Source organism: Ranitomeya variabilis, chromosome 4 (assembly GCF_051348905.1).
Source record: "Ranitomeya variabilis isolate aRanVar5 chromosome 4, aRanVar5.hap1, whole genome shotgun sequence".
NCBI lineage: Eukaryota > Metazoa > Chordata > Amphibia > Anura > Dendrobatidae > Ranitomeya > Ranitomeya variabilis.
This window is the reverse complement of record NC_135235.1, coordinates 279,583,957-279,604,044: the sequence shown is the minus strand read 5'-3', so window position 1 is coordinate 279,604,044 and position 20,088 is coordinate 279,583,957. Positions and strand designations below refer to the sequence as shown.

General features: G+C 41.1%; 1 protein-coding gene across 16 annotated transcripts in view; it reads left to right on the top strand.

The window, feature by feature from the left end:
• Window positions 1-19,679, top strand: part of AGRN (agrin) — a 487,688-nt gene extending 468,009 nt beyond the window's left edge. For 10 of the 16 annotated variants that reach the window (XM_077250009.1, XM_077250010.1, XM_077250008.1 and 7 more), the window contains 5 exons: window positions 1,291-1,378; window positions 7,984-8,016; window positions 11,400-11,624; window positions 12,749-12,852; window positions 15,742-19,679. In XM_077250009.1, coding sequence (XP_077106124.1) covers window positions 1,291-1,378; window positions 7,984-8,016; window positions 11,400-11,624; window positions 12,749-12,852; window positions 15,742-15,899 — 608 coding nt within the window. In that variant the 3' untranslated portion in view covers window positions 15,900-19,679. The remainder of the gene's footprint in view (window positions 1-1,290; window positions 1,379-7,983; window positions 8,017-11,399; window positions 11,625-12,748; window positions 12,853-15,741) is intronic. The other 6 variants (XM_077250012.1, XM_077250014.1, XM_077250020.1 and 3 more) reach the window with 3 other exon arrangements.
• The last annotated feature ends 409 nt before the right edge of the window (window positions 19,680-20,088 follow it).

Sequence of the window (20,088 nt, the reverse complement as noted above, 5' to 3'; positions counted from 1 at the left end):
TCCGATCGGTCATTTTCTACCCACCAAACTCCCCCAACCATGTCTGTATGGACCTTGTGACTCAGAACAATCAAGGGCCTTCCCCAAACTGTTCTCACAAAGCTGTTTATAATGTCTTACGCTGAAGTATTAATATCTCCCTGCACTACAAGTACTAGCCCCTGAAACACAACCCCATAGTTTCATCCCTCCTCCATCAAACTTTACAGCTGATGCAATACAGACAGGCAGGTAACTTTCTCCTGGAATTTGCCAAACCCAGACTCGTGATCCGTCACTCCATAGAACATGTTTTCACTGCTCCAGAGTCTAGTGATGGTGCCTACTCCATCCAAGGCTTAGCATTGTGCTTGGTGATGTACGGCTACATACAGCCGCTCGGCCATGAAGCTTCCAGCGGGGGCACAGTGTTTGTGCTGATGTTATAACAGAGGAGGTCTGGACCCTGCAGCTATGGAGTCAGCAGAACAGTGGTGACTTTTCTGCCCTCTGCTCCTTAGCACTCGGCCCCCCGCTCTGTAATATTACGGGGGGGTTATTTTGTGGCTGAGTTGCTGTGGTTCCTTCCACTTCTCAATAATATCACTCATAGATGAGGGGGAAGATTCAGGGGAAGAAATGTCATGAACGGACTTACCCCGGTGGCTGCTATCAGGGAGCTCATTAATACCAGTCATTCCTTCACAACGGACGGTTGTTATAGAATGTGGGTAAATAGGGCAGGATTTAATACACCGTGGGACAATGGGGTCGGATGTTATGCACTGGGGTGGTAATGAGGATGGATGTTATGCACTGGGGGTGGTAATGGGATCAGATGTTATGCACTGGGGGTGGAAATGGGGTCGGATGATGTTATGCACTGGAGGTGGTAATGGGGTCAGATATTATACACTGGGGGTGGCAATGGGGTCGGATGTTATGCACTGGGGTGGCGATGGGGTCAGATGTTATGCTCTGGGGGTGGTAATGGGGTCGGATGATGTTATTCACTGGGGGTGGTAATGGGGTCAGATATTATACACTGGGGGTGGCAATGGGGTCGGATGTTATGTTATGTAACTCTTAAATTCTGATCTGCAAATTCAATACCAGGCAAAAGCAACAGTAAAATGAATGGCGCGGTGCCAGAGCACGATCGGCGGGGATGCCTTGAGTCACCTACCAGTTATTGAGGGCCTAAGGATAGACAATTAATATTACAATCCTGGAAACCCCTTTACATATTGTACTTTTATTCCACGGTTACATTTATCTGATATCAATTATTGGGTGTCATTTTTTCCACAGTTACCATTGAAAAGGCAGCAGGAGACTCTGAAGCTGTGTCCTTTGATGGCAAGACTTACCTGGAATATCACAATGCAGTGACCAAAAGGTACATCTCTCCCTGGGGTTGCCATAAACATGGAAGAACCATTGTTCAATACCTCAACTGTTCCATTAACATGCATGTTATTTTAAGAAAAACACAAGGAATTACATCCTGTTGGATTCTTGATTTCTTTAATTGCAGCCTTTACTTCGGGAATTACCAGGCCCCACAGCCATAGAATCGGCCCACAAAAATCTGATATTTCTGGGAATCAGCGTTTTATAAAAGGGTCCGCAGCTCTTGTAGACTTGCCTCATATTTTAGATCAGTTTCTATAAAGCCAAACAAGCAAATCGCAATTGAAATAAGCATTTTAGATCTCACTAGCCACAAATAGCTTAGCTCCTGGCCTAGAGGAACATATCGGATATTAAGTAGGATAGGTGTTGTTAGAGTACAAACCATTCCAACTTTGAAGTTTCTCAGATTTAGTTTTCTGACTGTGAGAACAGAAAAAATACAAAGGCATGTGATTCCCAACAATCTCCAGGGAATTGCTGGAGTGTTCCTATATTTTATACCCTTCATGAATATAGGTGTTTTGTACATAACTTTAGGAGGGTTCATACATGATGGCAAACAGCAGAATTCATAGCTGCATATTAAGACTTTGGATCTGTTCAAGTAGTAAGTTTTACATGGTGGTAAGGAGAGAATTGAGAAAACGATGTCATAGACATCACCGTGGAAAATCTTTTTGTTTTATTTTTACATCCGTACTTGTCTAGAACCACGTTGTGATCATTTGCTGCGCACTGCAACATATGCCACACAGTATGTGCTGCCTCCCGGACTGAACCATTAAAGGGAATATATCTGTACATTACTTTTATTTTTTTGCGTTTTGTTTTTGTGAATTTTTCTTTTAAATGACCATTAAGTAACTTTTATGCTCTAAATATCCAAGTCATGGTGTCCACTAACTGCAGCACTTTAATGGCACGTCCATAAAGGCACAAAGACAGATAATCCAATGTATTTTAAAGTACGAGCATCAAGAATGAAGATTTTAACTAATCTCATGCAGATGTTACAGAAAAAAAACGCAGCACAAATTGCCGACGCTGCAGATTTAAAATTAGCAGCATGCCAATTTATGCTGCAGATATTATGGTGGATTTTACCTTTGCAAAATGTGTTGTTTCTGTAACTCCAATAGAGTTTTATCAAGCAGTAAAGGAATTGTCCAGGCTTGGGACTGTATTCTGCAGTCATTCTATGTAACTGCAGACTTGTGAATCCTCACAGTGCACACACTGGCCATTGTCAGGATTCTCTGGTGGTGGGAGCTGGCGACTGCGTGACCGTAAGAATGCGAACTGCATACATGCAATCACATGCCAACTAGACATGCGCAGCTTTGATCAATACAAGTGAGTTGAGTAAGGCCGGAAACATCTAGTTAGAATGTGGCAGGAACTATGCAAATCGCATACTTGCAATCACATGTCCACCCGCTTCTCGCGGCGTGAAAAATCCTGACAGCGCGCAATGTGAGGATCCGCAAGTCTGCAGTCACAGAGTGACTGCAGACTTTGAGCCCCAAACCTGGACAACCCCTTTAACATGTATGCATGCTCAGCCAACATAAAAATGCTGGTGGTTATGGATGTGAAAAAGGGGGTAATACATGTTCATAGATATTTTATTAAAGCGGCATTTTTGCTCTTTGATCAGATACCAATGGCATGTGCAAAAAAAACCAACCCAAAAATAAATAATATATTTATATATATAAAATAAATAATGGAAATTCATTCTCTCTTTGCATCTGGAGATAATTGGGAGACTTTTTTGTGTTGGATACTTTTTAGAAGCTACAGGTAGTAATATAACTGAAGCGGTACTAGAACTTTACACGATCAGTAAGTGATGGTATTCCCTTTAATGTGCAAGTAGATGTCAGTCTGTTTCACACGTCTGTCTTCTGTCTTATATGTGTCCATGTTGTTTCCTTGTTTTCAAGCCACCTGACTAATGAGATACCTGAGTAAGTAAAATGTCCACACCTGCCCAATCCACGCTTCACTTCGGGTGTTTTTCGACATTTTGCCTGTTCCATCACTGTGAGCTTGATCATTGCCTGCAGATGTGAGAATACGTCTCTCATTCATTCCTCATCGCTGTTATCAAATCCATTGTTGGCCACTATTGTTATCAATGTTCATGAAAATGAAGCCGATACATAGACCGCCCCCGTATCCCCAAATCTTTGTCATCTCCCTGTTACATTCAGCGCATCCATCGATTCTTCCGCTCGTGTGAATCACTGTCATCATCTTAAGTGTATGGCGTCACCTAGTGAACGGGACAATACAACCCATTATCACGGACAAGAAGTCCAGCGGCGTAATAATGGAGATTATCTCGTGTCCTTGTCTTTCTATAGGGAAGTCTGTGTATTTTGTCTTTGTAAACTTTTTGAATAGCTGTAAAAGGGTCCTCAATGTTTAAAAGAGAATATGGCTTCTATTAGGACAATACAATATGAATCTATCACCGGATGACGGGTGCTGCAATCACAGCAGATTGTTGAGTAGGAGTCACAAAATGCCTTGGCAGAAGGTTTATAGTAGAGAGCGGCAAACTAACAACCTACTGTAGTACTGATGGTTTGTTAGGTTCTGCACCCGTGGCCATCATTGAGAATATGCACTGAATGCCCTCTGTGCTCTTGGTTAGTTTTGGCCAACCTCTCGACTACGTTAAGTCTAAACCCTGGAAACATCCTAGTTTTCTAGCACAATTTTAATCCACACTATAGTAGGGTCCGTGACATTCACATGGCAAAGTCGCATGTGCACCTCCTGTAAAATTGGCACTTGGAGCCCCTTTAATTTTATAGTATACACTGCGTGCAGAATTATTAGGCAAGTTGTATTTCAGAGGATTATTTTTATTATTGATCAACAACTATGTTCTCAATCAACCCAAAAGACTCATAAATATCAAAGCTTAATATTTTTGGAAGTTGGAGTGGTTTTTTTTTAAGATTTGGCTATCTTAGGAGGATATCTGTTTGTGCAGGCAACTATTACTGTGCAGAATTATTAGGCAACTTAATAAAAACCAAATATATTCCCATCTCACTTGTTTTTTTTCACCAGGTAAACCAATATAACTGCACAAAAGTTAGAAATAAACATTTCTGACATGCAAAAACAAAACCCAAAAAATTAGTGACCAATATAGCCACCTTTCTTTATGATGACACTCAACAGCCTCCATCCATAGATTCTGTCAGTTGCTTGATCTGTTTACGATTAACATCACGTGCAGCAGCCACCACAGCCTCCCAGACACTGTTCCGAGAGGTGGACTGTTTTCCCTCCCTGTAGATCTCACATTTTATGAGGGACCACAGGTTCTCTATGGGGTTCAGATCAGGTGAACAAGGGGGCCATGTCATTATTTTTTCTTCTTTGAGACCTTTACTGGCCAGCCACGCTGTGGAGTAGTTGGAGGCATGTGATGGAGCATTGTCTTGCATGAAAATCATGTTTTTCTTGAATGATCTGACGTCTTCCTGTACCACTGCTTGAAGAAGTTGTCTTCCAGAAACTGGCAGTAGGTCTGGGAGTTGAGCTTCACTCCATCCTCAACCCGAAAAGGTCCCACAAGTTCATCTTTGATGATACCAGCCCATACCAGTACCCCACCTCCACCTTGCTGGCGTCTGAGTCGGAGTGGAGCTCTCTGCTCTTTACTGATCCAGCCTCTGGCCCATCAAGAGTCACTCATTTCATCAGTCCATAAAACCTTTGAAAAGTCAGTCTTAAGATATTTCTTGGCCCAGTCTTGACGTTTTATCTTATGTTTCTTGCACAAAGGTGGTCGTTTTTCAGCCTTCCTTACCTTGGCCATGTCCCTCAGTATTGCACACCTTGTGCTTTTTGATACTCCAGTAACGTTGCATCTCTGAAATATGGCACAACTGGTGGCAAATGGCATCTTTGCAGCTTCACGCTTGATTTTCCTCAATTCATGGGCAGTTATTTTGCGCCTCTTTTGCCCAACACGCTTCTTGTGACCCTGTTGGCTATTTGCCATGAAACGCTTGATTGTTCGGTGATCACGCTTCAAAAGTTTGGCAATTTCAACACTGCTGCATCCCTCTGCAAGACATCTCACAATTCTGGACTTTTCAGAGCCCATCAAAGCTCTCTTCTGACCCAATTTACCAAAGGAAAGGAAGTTGCCTAATAATTAAGCACACCTTATATAGGGTGTTGATGTCACTAGACAACACCCCTCCTCATTACAGAGATGCACATTACCTGATTTACTTAATTGGTAGTTGGCTCTCAAGCCTGAACAGCTTGGAGTAGGACAACATGTATAAAAAGGATCATGTGATCAAAATACAACTTGCCTAATAATTCTGCACGCAGTGTAGATGGGTGAGCGCTCCGTATGCCACCTATGGTGTCTCCATAAAGCTCTATAATCTCCTCTACATGTGGTGCTTCTTGGGAAGAACAAGCCATGTGGTGGAGCAGGTGAGAATACAAGAGGAAAAAGATGTATGCATTTGGATAAAATTAGACTATGGTGCTGATCCTTACAACAAGGATATCGCCGGGTGCATGTGTGTATTCTAAATCTGCGCACATTTTAATATTGTAATTTGATGTAAAGGGTTGTATAATATAAAGTAGTTGTACTAAACTGATTTTCCATATTGATCCACATGAAGGCATGGACAGATGGCCATAAAAATCGAGGCAAGATCGGAACGCAATGCACGGACTGGCCGGTTGCTCTGCCGACCAAAGCCTGACGCTTCATATATTTCTATGCAGCTGTGCCTATATCGTTTAAAAAAGGTGTCTATATCGTTTAAAGGAGTTGTCCCACGAGCAAAATAAATTTTAATCAATAGATCTTTGAATAAATAATAAGTTCCACAATTGGATGTATTGAAAAAATGTTCCTGTGCTAAGATAATCTTTAAAATGTGCCCCTGATGTGTACTGTGTAATGCTGTGTCTGACCATGCAGAGCTGCTCCAATTCACAGTCAGCACATACCACAGCTCATGGGAAGGGGAAGAAGCCAAATCTAAACAGACATTACAGCAGGGGTTCGCAAATAATTCTTTCAGCTAAAACATTTTTTTTAAACCAAGAAGTGAAAGTGCTTTATCTCATAAAAAAATAATCAGCTGCGATCCCCTGCTGCAATGACTATATACTCTTTTGCTTCCTCCCCTGGACAGGAGATGTGGTATGACCAGACCATGTTCCTGCATGGTCAGACACAGCTTTTACACATTACACAGCAGATGCACATTTATAAGATTATCTCAGCACAAGAACATTTTTTTTAAACACATCCAATTGTGGAACTTATTTTTATTCCAAGATGTATGGAAATCAACTTTAAAATTAACTTTGTTTGTGGGAAATCCCCTTTAATTAAGAGCCCCAAATCAGCCAAAATGTATTCAATATCAGCCAACCAAAAATATAACCAGATCCCTGACAAGTCCCTAAAGTTAATCAGACCTCAGAGCAGACAAGAAAATACTTAGCACCGATACACACAGAGGGATTTTCGGAGGTGTGATGCTTTGCCCGTGCTTCTACAATGAATTAGGATTATGATGACTCATCTATAGACCTTATCAGTTTAATTTTTTTAATGCCTTTAGAGATTTATCAACTGCAGAGATCACATAATGCAGGAGATGATGGACTGATGAGTCCAGCCATTAACTTCTATCCCTGAGAGGCAAGTCAAATGTAACAAACAAGATTAGTGAGTCTTCTAGTGCCTCCGGCACAAAATAAAGGCAAGATCCATTTTTCTTCTGCCCAATGGAGTCATTTTGACACATATCCCCTATAGTGCTCCTTTTTCTACAAAGTAATAAAATAATGTTTTTAAAAATGACTGTAATAGTTCTGAATGCAGAATGATAGACAGCGGCTGGGGGAGCACAGAGCTCAGTCATGATTCAAAGTCTGCTGTAAGGGAAAAATAAAAGTTTCAGAGTTTCTTGGAAATCTACTATTAAAAACTGGCAAAACTTGATAACGCGTGTAAAGCATTTATATTATTCAAAAATTATATTAATGCATTTAATCAGGTGGTGGCTTCTAAAGCTATCCACAACGTGCACCTTTTACACTGATGGACATAAACTGTAAGGAGACTGTATGGGGATTATTACATTTGTTGTGTCTCCATGCACTGCATAGTGCTGGCAGCACATCCTCCGTGATGTGCCGCCGATGGATGATATTTTCCGCATAAACGATCCAATCAGCCAATGATCAAAGGTTATGTTCGCTCATCAGCTGGACAGTGGCACATTTACACAGGGCAATGATCGGGAACAAGCCTGATTATTAACGCTGGTTAAGCCAATTATCAATACTTTTGAAAGGGTCTTCACGTTGGTTTTAGCTTGGCTTGCTGACTTTTCTAATCAGCCAGGAATTAACAGCTCTAAATAATGCATTTTTGGAATTTAACATTAAATTACGGCTGCTATGGGAAGGGGAAGGATCTTGCTGTATTGTGTTTGATGCTATAAATGAATTTTCTGCACTTTTCCTGCTGCTGCTTACTGCATGCCTCCCACTTTCTTTCTGCTTCTAAAGTCTTGGTCCAGTGGACAATCCCGATGACCCTAGGTAAGTACCTCCGTTTCCTGCTTTGTCTGTCACTGCTTTTTGTATTTGCTGTAAGATGTACCATGTTTTTTCCTAGCTGTGCACGCTGTAGATTAAATTAAACAAAATGAGACCACTAGTTATGGGGGACAATTGAGATGTACAATTGTTAAAAGCAATAAAACTTAATGGCCAAAACCATTTAAGGGCTTATTCCAAACTCAGGAAATTATCTATCTGCAGCTTAGGTGGTAACTGCAACGCTGGCGTCCCTGCATGTTGGTTCCTCTCTCTCCCCTCAGCAGAGATGCCGACAAGCTTACCACCACGCTAGCTCAGCTGCGCCCTCTGCTCTGGTGCGTGCTCCCCGCTTCTTAAAGGGGCAGCGTGCAAATTCTGGTGGTGTCCCCAGCTTACAGCTGGGAGGCATCAGGTATTTAAGGCACCCACCCCTGTAGAGAGGTGCCTGGGCAACTCCAGTATCTAGTTAGTTGTGTACCTACAAGTTCGTTGTCAGGTTCCTGTTCTGCTACCCAATACTAGAGTCTGTCCTGTAATACTGAACCCGCCCTGCTAGAACCTAATCCTCTACCTGAACCCAACCAGTCTGAATTTGCATGCGAACCTGAAACCATCCAGTATCCATTTTGCCAGAGATCCTGATTCTGTCCTGCTTGACACTCCGAGTCCGTACCTGTGTCCTTGACCCTTGTTGTCAGCTGTTGCAGCACCGTGGACTGCCTTGGAGTGGTACCTGGTGGCTATCTGCAACACAAGCCTAACTTCACCATCATAGACTCTAGTAAAGAACCAGGTAGCCGCTTCCGCTTAGTCTCATCCCTCAAGGGTAAGCCCGGCCCGTTGCGTAGTGCATCCACTATCCAATAGTGTGACGACTATGTGTTTATTGATGGGGAGGACTACGACTATTTGGACCCTTAACAAACTGAGAATGAGAATGGTTCTCTGAATTGATCTGTTAGAGTACAGTGCCTGGCTATCTCCTGCAGTACAATGGACAATGAATGAAGCTGTAGGGAGCAGGCAAAGGTACCGCTCTATTCTACTGGGACATTTCAGAGTCCCATTTTCGCATTCAGTATATATATATATATATATATATATATATATATATATATATATATATATATATATATATATATAAAAATATTATAAATCATATTCAGAGTGCACAACTGGTATTAAACTGTGTTTTACCTACAGACATCAGGAGATATCTGTTGACCTTTTGCTATAATATCACCTGATTCTGCTAACTTGGCATATTAGGTCAGTTGTGCTGGTGTAATGCATTTTGTGAACCTTTGTGAACGCCCACATATCAAGCCATTAGCAACTCTTGCTGTTTAAACTGAATGGAAACCCCAAGGTTTCTTAAGGGAAACACTGATTTTGGTCAAGTTTTATCATTATGAGCAAGTTTACTTCCATGTCTTTGATGATGGACAAGCTTCCCATGGCCATGGGCAATTAAAACACTTTAAGAATTGACTTAATTACATAATGTATATTAACCCCTATCTTTTCTGGTTCACTCTTCAACTTGTAAAAACTTTTAAGCCCTCCATAGACTTTATGAAAAAAAAAAAGTCATCATAGGACCGGCTGAAAATTTTGTGTGCTATGATAAATGATTCCACTGCTTAATGGGTTTTTCACTTTTACCAAAGTGAACCTGAAATACTTAGTTCCTCACGCCTTTTCAGGTTTGGACTGACCCACAGGAGAATCCTCCAGTGGGCCCCTTTATACTTAGTGATTCACGTATATTGTGCCAAGAACTGCTCATATAAGAGGATGGTGGGCCACTTTTTCAAACAAAGACAACATCTTATTCATTTACCCATCTACCCAGTTCATTGTTATAAACTTGTGATTGAGGATAATGTCACATTTGCATGTAGTTAAAAAGTGGATCCCTTGGAGTTGGTTACTGGTGGGCCCTTGCCTGCCCAGTCCAACACTGCTCCCTTCCTCCCTTTTCTATGTGTTGACTGAGGTGGTGCTATCATGTTGACAGCGTGCATCATGGCTCCACACTATCATTGAGTTCAGTGATTGGCTGCATCGTTGATGGACGTCATCTCTGAAGCATCCAGTATTCCTTTACATGCCTGCAACCGTTTGGGGTCCACTTTGCTGAAAGTGAAAAACCACTATTGTCCTCATAGGAGATAAACTGCCTCTAGACATCGGCTTATTCTACTCTCTCTTACAAAAGTGAAGGCGCGCTCAGCCAAGCTGAGTGTGCATGTGTATGGCAGAGACTGGAAAAAAAAAAAGCTGTCGGCGAAATAATCATCATTATTTAATACATCAGACGTCGGTATATAAGCAGAGAAGACCGAAAGCTCCATTGCACAAATCAGTGTGATCTCCTTCTTGGTGCAGGTTCACTCAGAGAGATTTCATCTTGTTACTTTGAGCCTAACTTGTATATGTTCCCTTCTCACTCTAAGACACAATGGTGACAGTGAGACTTAAAGAAAAAAAATGTAAGTTCTCATAACAGGAACTGTAATAGTATATGAACCCACTGTCCTTATCACCCAACCTGGTTTTTCCCTTGGGGAACTTCCCCTGTCTTCTCAGCTGTTGCTGTGTGGGTGAAAGAATCCAGAAGTTTTGCTAATTCCGTCATAAGAAGTATCCCCTAACTATACATATACCAGCGAGCCCTAAATATGGAAAGTGGAGGCGTTTTGTGATATTGTGTCGTTGTCTTGTCAATGTGCTCTCGGTGGTTGGTACTTGTGATGTGATTCAGTATCGATATTGTACGTATATTCATTGTTTCACCGGGCAGAAGTTTTCTATAGTATTTTACCAAAGCTAAGGTAATGGGCACACCTAAAAAATAAATAAATAAAAAATACACCCCTTACCCCAAATGCCATTTAGGTGATTAGAAGAAGCCACCCCCCAATCTTTGACGTCTAATCGTCTTTTCTTGAGGCAGAACTATGGGGAATTCTGTAATGTTAGCCCCTAAATTGTTTAGTGGGTGCCATCACACCCAATCATTCATTGGCAGTAAGAAAATGACATTCTGTAACATGATGAATTAACCATTTTAAAAATCAATTATTCATATGAAATGATTGATCGTCCAAATGAATCTGGGCTCTTAGTGTTTGACAAACCAAAGATTGTAAATCTATTTCACAATGATAATGCTCGAGGCGAGGGATAACTTACAAACATGCTACATGGGCCATGCGAGGCCTCCAAACATGGATACACGGGTAAGTCCTCTATAGATATCCTGTAAAGGATTCACAGTTTTAGGTCTAATGATCTTGTTGTACCCAAGGCAAGTGGAGGCCTCAACTTGCTCTATACACATAGGATACGTGAATACTGATTGTGGTTTCTTCCTACAGTGAGAAGGCCCTCCTAACCAACCAGTTTGAGTTGAGTATCAAGACTGAAGCCACTCAGGGTCTCATCCTATGGAGTGGAAAAGGAACAGAACGCTCCGACTACATCGCTCTTGCTGTGGTAGGAGGATATGTTCAGATGACCTATGATCTAGGATCTAAGCCGGTTGTCCTCCGCTCTACAGTACCAGTTAACACCAATCAGTGGATTCGCATTAAAGCACTGAGGTAAGATGTGGTAAAACAAAATGTTAGAAGCATTCATGTGAACAAAAAAAATGAGTGGGAAGGACTCAAAATGGTCAATGGAAAAAGGCTGTTTAAAGTTCATCGAAATTTAACCTCAAACAATCATAGTAGACTTCTCGTATTGGTTAGTCGACGTGGAAATGGGTGCACTGGGTCAAGTAAGCATATGCCTGGAATTATCTCTGAACATTATGCCCTTCACTGCCCCCTGGGATAAGAATAGAGTGAGGCATCTGCAGAATGGCAAACGGGTGGAGAAGCTAACATAGGCGTGCAAGGGCTGGCCTGCTCCGGATTCCAGGGCATTCCTTTGGACTGTTCTCTCTATTGCTACTAACACCATGCTACTCGTCATTGAGGTGAAGAAGACATGAATTTGTTCCTGTGTGTGCACAATGTTGTCTCACCTGCTAACCTACAGACCTATGGGAAATCATTTAATACAGTTCAATGATGAATAATGGGAAAAAATAGTTTGCCAGCCTTAATCAAGGGTTTTCCAGATTGTATAAACTAAGGATATCCAGGACTATCTCAAAAGGAGTGGATAAGACTGGTCAACTAATTTGAGATGATTACTGTAAAGATGATCAAGACAATCAAAAACCTGGCGTAATCTTTATGCTTGGGTACATATAAGGGTTTCTTCTATTTGGTATGTAAGGGGATAGGTGATGTAGGATTTGTACTCACATTACATTCCATGGAGGACAGGACTCTCTATGGGGACTGGTAAGCCATGGTTTTGGATGGCTGCCGCCCATGGGGGGAGGAAATCACTGGGGCTCTGAGCTCTCTGGATGCTTCACATGCCAAGGCTGGAGTATGAGGGACACAATGTACTGTGCCATTGCAGAAATTGTAAAAACATTGGGGTCAGGTGGCGGTTGTGTGAATGCACCAAGAGATTGGCGGATACAAGAGGAATTTGAGATGCCGCATTGGGGGTGTAAGTTAACCCTAATGTAGTATAAATTTAACAACATCATTGACATTGTCCTTTAATTGTGGTCCCGGTCTTCTGGTCATTGCTACACTTCATAAAATGTCTTATTATAAGGTTACTTCATGTCTCTTCATGTTGTGTATGTCATATTTTGCAGAAATAACAGGGATGGCATTCTACAAGTTGGCAATGAGGCTCCAGTCTTTGGATCATCTCCACTTGGTGCAAAACAACTGGATACAGATGGTGCCCTCTGGTTGGGTACGTATTAGTTCATTCACATGTACAATTGTAAAATGTTGCAAAATTATTGAAGCGGTTGACTGACGCTTCTTTAAAAAGGAGCTGCCACAATCTTACAGATCTTGATTGTGGAAGCCTTGGACATGAGATATTTGATATCAGATCTTAATCACTCATCCAGGGTGTCATTAGAAGATCCACCCTATGACTAGTGTGGTGGGAAGAGATTTTCCTCTGCATTCGTCCTACTGCAACTGCATATGGGACGCTACAGAATACAAGTTCATTCTTCAAAGATGCAGCATTAGTAATGCATATAAAACATGTTATTGGAAAAAAAAAATCTGTCCCCAACCGCTGCTGTAGCGTAACGAGGACAGCCAGGTTCTCTTGAAATGGTTATATCCATTGTATGTAAATTGCTAAGATATCCAAGCACATTGTGATCAATGGTCATCCAAACTCTGTTACCTGCCATCAATTTATCCCTGCATGCTCATTGCTATTATTATCTGCACTGCAGCATCCTAATCATACACCATGGTATCCTTGCCATGCACAGATGTACCCTTGCTATGCACCAATATACCCTTGCTATGCACCAACATACCCTTGCCACGCACCACGGTACCCTAGACACCATTTCTACTGAATACGACCAGCTAGCGGTCCCTGCACAACCAGGAGGCCTGGTGTACCTCTTGAGGGAAAACTAAAGGTTACACATCAATGTCGGCGAGATCTGACAACCATCTAAAGGGAGCCTCATGAGAGTCTCCTCTAATAGACTATAACAGAGGGAGAGAAGGATTGGCATATGTAAATTGAAATGCTGAAGACATCTGTTTCTACAATAGATAAGTTGCCGCCAAAAGTGTCTGACAGTGGCTTTCTCCCATTTTTTCATTGACAATACTTGAACGCTTAGTTCGGAGTAGTCAAGAAAGGGTTCATTCGGCCGACAGTCATCTAAGGTGTATGTGCATCTTTAGAAAGGAGGATGGCTGATGTCCTTTTATTTTCAAGATTAATGTAGTCCTAGCAATAGGTCTTCACTTTATAAGATGGGAATACCCCTTTAATAAATCAATTGGTACAGAGTTTTAGACGTTCTAATAGACCGTGAAAGGTGCTGATTTTTCTTAAGCTCATTTTGACTGTTTTTACATTCACCCCCATTGGTCGAGTGATGTGGGGTTTTTTTTCTCACGATCACACACTACATGCACAGGAGACACAAATTATGTTTGTAGTGAAAAGCTGACAGATCAGCACCATTTGTGTCTCCGAATAAAAGGAAAATGAGTCTGAGCGTCGTAGAAGCTGCCGCTTAGCAACAGCTGGACGGCCAAGATTACTCCGTTCTCACACGCCCTGATAAATAAAAGCACAGATGCCTCGACAAAAATTTGAAAATGCAGAGAAAAAAAAATGGCAGGAACAGATCCTGTATGCCATGCGCTTCATATGGAAGAAAGCAGAGCAGATAATTGATGTTGTGCTAAAAGCTTTTGTATCTCTATATTTAATGTCGTGCGCGGCTCAGTAGACTGCAATAATTCGAGTGGAACGGCCAAGTGGTAATTGAGATGAGAGGATAGCTAATCCTGTCCAGTGTTCTTCTACTCATGTTCCATCAAGTCAGGGCAAGCCTGAATGATCCACGCCATTTCATGATCTTCATATAAAAAGAGGGGCTTTCCGACCTGGTCTGCGTAGACATTGAGGTAACTGAGGCAACATGAACTAGTTAATAACATACAGACTCTAGGTAGCGGAATTAGACGCCAACATATCTCCATTTTATGCTTCCAACGGCAATCTACTCATACCGGCCCAAAGTAGACTTTTTTTTTAGCCAACACTGGGATTATGGTGGCCACAGGACACGTTCGGCATATACTCCTAATTGGCTAACGAGACTTCAGAAAAGCAGTGCCACAATTATACAGCACTATTCTCGGCTCACTTAGTTTGAGGTTATGCTACCTTGTCTTAGGCTATGTTCACATGTCCAGTAATCATCCCTTAGAACGGATACAGCAGCAATCCATTTGACAAACAAGGTTGTGCACACGCAACTTTTTTGTCCGTTTAAACATATTTAGATTTCAACTGGATCCGGTTTTGTTAACATTGAAGCCTATGGCAAACAGATCCTTTAAATAGTTCTCTTCCAATTAATCCAGTTAGCAAAAAGCGAATCCTTGTCAACGGATTGCTGCTGGATCCGTTATCACGGATGATTACTGGACATGCCTGGCCTTAGGCTGCATTCACTTTGAGTTATTTCAGAAAATTTGCCTCATTCCAAAATCCATCCACTTTACATACAAGGAGCTATTGAGGGTTTTTTCCCCAAACAATTGGTGGGGGGGGACAAAAAGGAGTGCATGTCATTTCATGATGGAATATGGTCCAATCTATGCACTGCCAAAGAAAATGGCTGCAAAAAAAAAAAACACTGAAGGGAAGAAAAATTCTTCCAAAACGCTTCAGGAAAATAAAAACTCCCTCAAAAAAGTGGTCTCCACTTAAACCACTTGTAGTGGTTGAACGCCTCAAAAAACTTGTATAGAGTAGCCTTAGGCCATCTGTGCTGACAAAAACCATTGGTTCAGATCCTATTTTTATGGCTGCTCCCTATTTAGATGTAGCGATGAATACATTTTATGGTGGTTTTTCTACAACGGAACATCTATGTTGGGTTGTCCTATTTTGGCAAGTTATCACATAGCTCCATTTGTTGTCTACGAGACTGATGGAGATAACCGAGCACTGTACTCGGCTGTCTCGGACATTGGATGGAGCAATGCTGCTCATGCGCTTCCGGCATTCCATTCCGATGAGGCATTTCAGACAACCCCTTTAATAGTCTAACTTTGTTGTATTTTTCTCTACCTACAGGTGGAATAGAAAAACTGAGCGTCTCATACAAACTACCCAAGGCGTACAACACTGGCTTCATAGGATGCGTGAAGGACGTTCTTATTGACCAACAAGAGCTGCACCTGGTGGAAGATGCACTGAATAATCCCCCAATATTATACTGCTCAGCCAAATAATCCAAGACCAACTTATCTTCCTCCTTTCTGGCCGGCTCCCTTTCCCTCCTCTCCCCGCCATCCACTGCTGTAATTATTTTCTATTTTTGTAAACTTATTGCTTTTTATATTTTGTGTGTGGGGGGAGGAAGGAGAAGGCAATGTCTGTAGATGTGTGGACGTGTGTGACTTCCGATGATGCAACCAGACCAAAATCCCCATGGGTGGGCACAATTTTATGTAACAGAGTTTGTTATTTGCAGGTAATACGTGAGGACCATGCACCTCATAAGGGCCTTATTCAAGACAAATCAGGGATTACAGGGGGGAGATGAAGCAGAATTTTGTATTGAAGTGCTGACCCACATTCATAAGCGGTTGGTTGCATTCGTCTTTCCACTGACCCATCCTGACAGTTGCAGGTTGCAGTGTTGTTGCCTTGGTGTGTATGAGTGCATGCGTTTTGACCTCTTCTTGTCATTTGTGGTGCTTGGGCCATACACGCTCATTGTGAGAGATACCTGTGTTATGAGATTTCGATGGATGTCCCTGCTGCTGACTGCCTTGCATGCCTGAGACATGATCTTAAAGAAAGAGAAGGAGGTTTGGAGTCTCTGGTGTAAAAATGTGGCCTTCTTCTACATTGTTCCTCTGTTTTGAAAGGTCTGAATGATTCCTAAACCCCCTACCCGTCAACTCCCCATATCTCATCAATATTATTCTCCCCCCATGGATTTCCATTATAAAACCTTTTGGTCTCACATTCCTTGTTTTTTTGTTTTCTTTGTGGTTGTGACCGTGAGTTGTCCATGTTCTTTTTCTCACAGCAGAAGTAGAGGGGAGGAAGGTGGAGGAGAGTAATTTCATGTCCTCCAATTCCATTTGTACATTCGACCTGGAAGGTGGTTGTTGGTTTATTTGGTCCAGTAAAGTCGTTTAGTAATTTCCTTGGCTTATCCAGAATTCTAATGCTAAGGAAAAAAACGTAATCCCTTCTAGGACAGGGTGTTTATAAAAATGCTGGAGGAGTTTTTTTTTTATTATTATTACTTTTATTAATTTTTTTTATTTTTTAGATGAATTTACAATTACCATTTTTTTCACTCTGTTAACATTTGTTTAACCCTTATTCTTAACCAATTTACATCCAGCATCGTTTGATAATGTTCAGAAGGGTTTTATTTAGGGCAATAAAATAACAACCAAACGTTTTGACATCCCATTTTTGATCCGGGATATAATTTGTCTTCTTAAGTTGGGACTGCTGACAGATTTTCCATCATTCAACTCCAGGGATACGTATTCGATATAAATTGCACATTTCACATCACTCATGCTGAATATAAAGTAACATATCTGGATGGAGGTTCTTTATCATATGTACATTATGTCAAAATGTACATTTTTTTTATTTAGGATCGTTAATTTCATTTTTACTCGCGTACAGACAAATATACATTTCACCAGTAGAGCTTCACTGTCATCCATTTCACTACGTAGATAACTCCTTGCCTACCAGGTAACACACACAGTCCCAGTCTTCTTACTGCTGCTCTCCCTAATGTTGGGAATGCCTTTGTTTCCTTCTTGAATGATAGCAATAATGATCTAGGAATTAACAATTATTTTAGAGACCATGACAATGAAGGCACCTAAACCCATCTGATGCCATAAATGTGGCATAAAAGAATGGCTTCCAAATAACGGTAGTGACCACTAGGTTTTATATTACATTACTACTGCACATCGACTAAATTACGCAACCCATAAAAGTAGGGTTAAACAAATGTAAAACTTAATTTTAGCTTCCAGGAGTGGTGTTCTCCTATGTAGACTTATCATGTCTGGACAGTTATTGGTGTATACCAATTTTCAAAGCCTTTTAGGGGGTGACATAGGTTCTTCCCTCTTGACGTAGACATAGGTGCAGTCTCCTTCAGTCCCTACTGTCATATAGTACTTGAAATGGGAAGATGACATTGTATCCGGTAACATAGATTTATTTCTGTAGATACATTTTTTTTTCTCCGTTTTCGATGAGGGTTAGGTTGATGAGATCTTAATCTTGTGCGTGTCTGTTCTGTGCGCCTGATCCTTCTCCCTAGCTTGTCTGCAAATCTACCCTGTGTTCTAGTCTGAAATATATACCCATTAAAATGCAGTAAATTCCTCTTGTATGCACAATGCTTGAGCTTTCTTTATTTTTTTTATTTTTTGGAGAAACAGAAGCAGTGTGCCTCTTCCTAGGCATCGAGACATCTTAGGCTTTCTTTTATTCTTTGAATACATTTTTATGACTGTGAAATAACACTTGTATTGGAAGAGCTATACAATGTTTTTCCACAGTTTGGCCTCTCAAAAGAGAAAGATTCCTAAGATAGACCAAAAATCCAGATTTTTGTTCTAAATTGCAGCAGGTGGCCATGTCCACCTGACATGGAAGCAGAGAGACACTTTGACACTTATTGCATTAAAACAAACTACCGCATACTGAAACCTTTTTTATTTTTCATTGGTGCTATTCCAAAAGAGACCAAAAGTATTTACAAACTTTTTTTCCCCACTGGAGGTATAAGGCCGGGATCACACATGCGAGAAATACATCCGAGACTCGCATGATAATACCCGGCATTGCCGCCGTCACTCAGGAGCGGAGAGTGCGGCCGCACAGCAATACATGGAGCCGCACGCTCCGCTCCAGAGAGACGGCGGCAATACCGGGTATTACCATGCGAGACTCGGCCATATTTCTCGCATGTGTGATCCCGGCCTAAAGGGCATTATAGTAAGGACCAGAAGTCAACCTTTGCGGACTGCCAATGTGCATACAAATGGAATTGACTGTGTATGGGACTTGTTTCTTGTGTCAGGATAAGGACAGTTCACTTTACCTTAGGAAGAGAATGGTGGGGTAAGCTATGTATTACCGAGGGCTTGTCGTACGCTACTCAAAATGTGCCAGAGAACAAAGAACGGGGCACAGCACAATGGTGCCCCTGCTTAGAAACCACAGAATATGCCCTTTGATGATACTAGTTAGACATAGCTTTTAGTCTTTCAGATGGTGATGTGATAGTCACGCCAGAGTTTTTGAGAGTAAATGACCATGCTTTCAGATGTTAACATATTCTACGCATCATTTTTATGCTTTAGTTTACCCATTTTGTTTGCAGTGACCTTAGTCAATAGGTTACAGGTCATTTTTTTTTGCATTTCATTCCAATACAGAACTATTTGTGGTTTTACAAATTCCTTTCCTCGGTCAAAATACAATTTTAAAATCAAGACTGGTGAAGATTGTGCAAAATGGACTTATGCCACTACCATGGATAAAAAATAGACTCCATACAAGAATGGTGGACAACTTCAAGGACAGCCAGTGGTCATCAAATGAGGGACATGTGACTTGTAGAAGAAGAGCCACGAGCTTTGACGTTGACCACTGGAGCTGTAGAAGATTATTAGACAAGCCCGTCCTGTGTTCTCTACAGCCATATATATGACCATTCACCATCTTACCAGGCATAAAATTGACATTTGTGTGCACTTACATTTGTTACTTTTTTTTTAATTTTGTTTACTAGCATTTATATCCATAATGTACAAAATTGATTTTTTTTTTTATTTATGTCTGTCAATACATCACAATTCTAGGGTAGTGAATCCGCTGTGATCTGCTGTAGGAGTCTCGGAAGACTGTGCACAGTATACAGTACAGCATGTTATAACCATTACTAACTTTATTACTTGTCTTTTGTCCAATCACCACAAAATAAAGTCAAACTATTTAAAAAATAATAATAGTCTTTTTTTTTGACTGTCTGCATTATTTGGAAGATTAAGAGTAAATAAAATTTTTTAATTTCAGCAAATTTAACAGGTGACGTTTATAAAGACGGTTTGCTGTAAGCAACACACAAAATAAATCTTAGCAGTTTTTTGACTAGGACTCTACGGTCTCATGAAGTTGCCCACAAATGACCTTTCCATCCATAATCTCAAACGGTTACTGTCGTTTCAAATTTTTCAAACTTTTCATAAGTCGATAATGAAAAGTAAACTTTGCCATATATCTCACACATAATTATTCTTCTTTCTTCACTTATGGGCCACTTCTTTTTCACTCCCACTGCCTCCTGAATAGAGTTGGTGCAAATTTATTTGCAGGACTCTTGAGAATCATCAGTTATCTGTGGCCGCTGCACTTGCT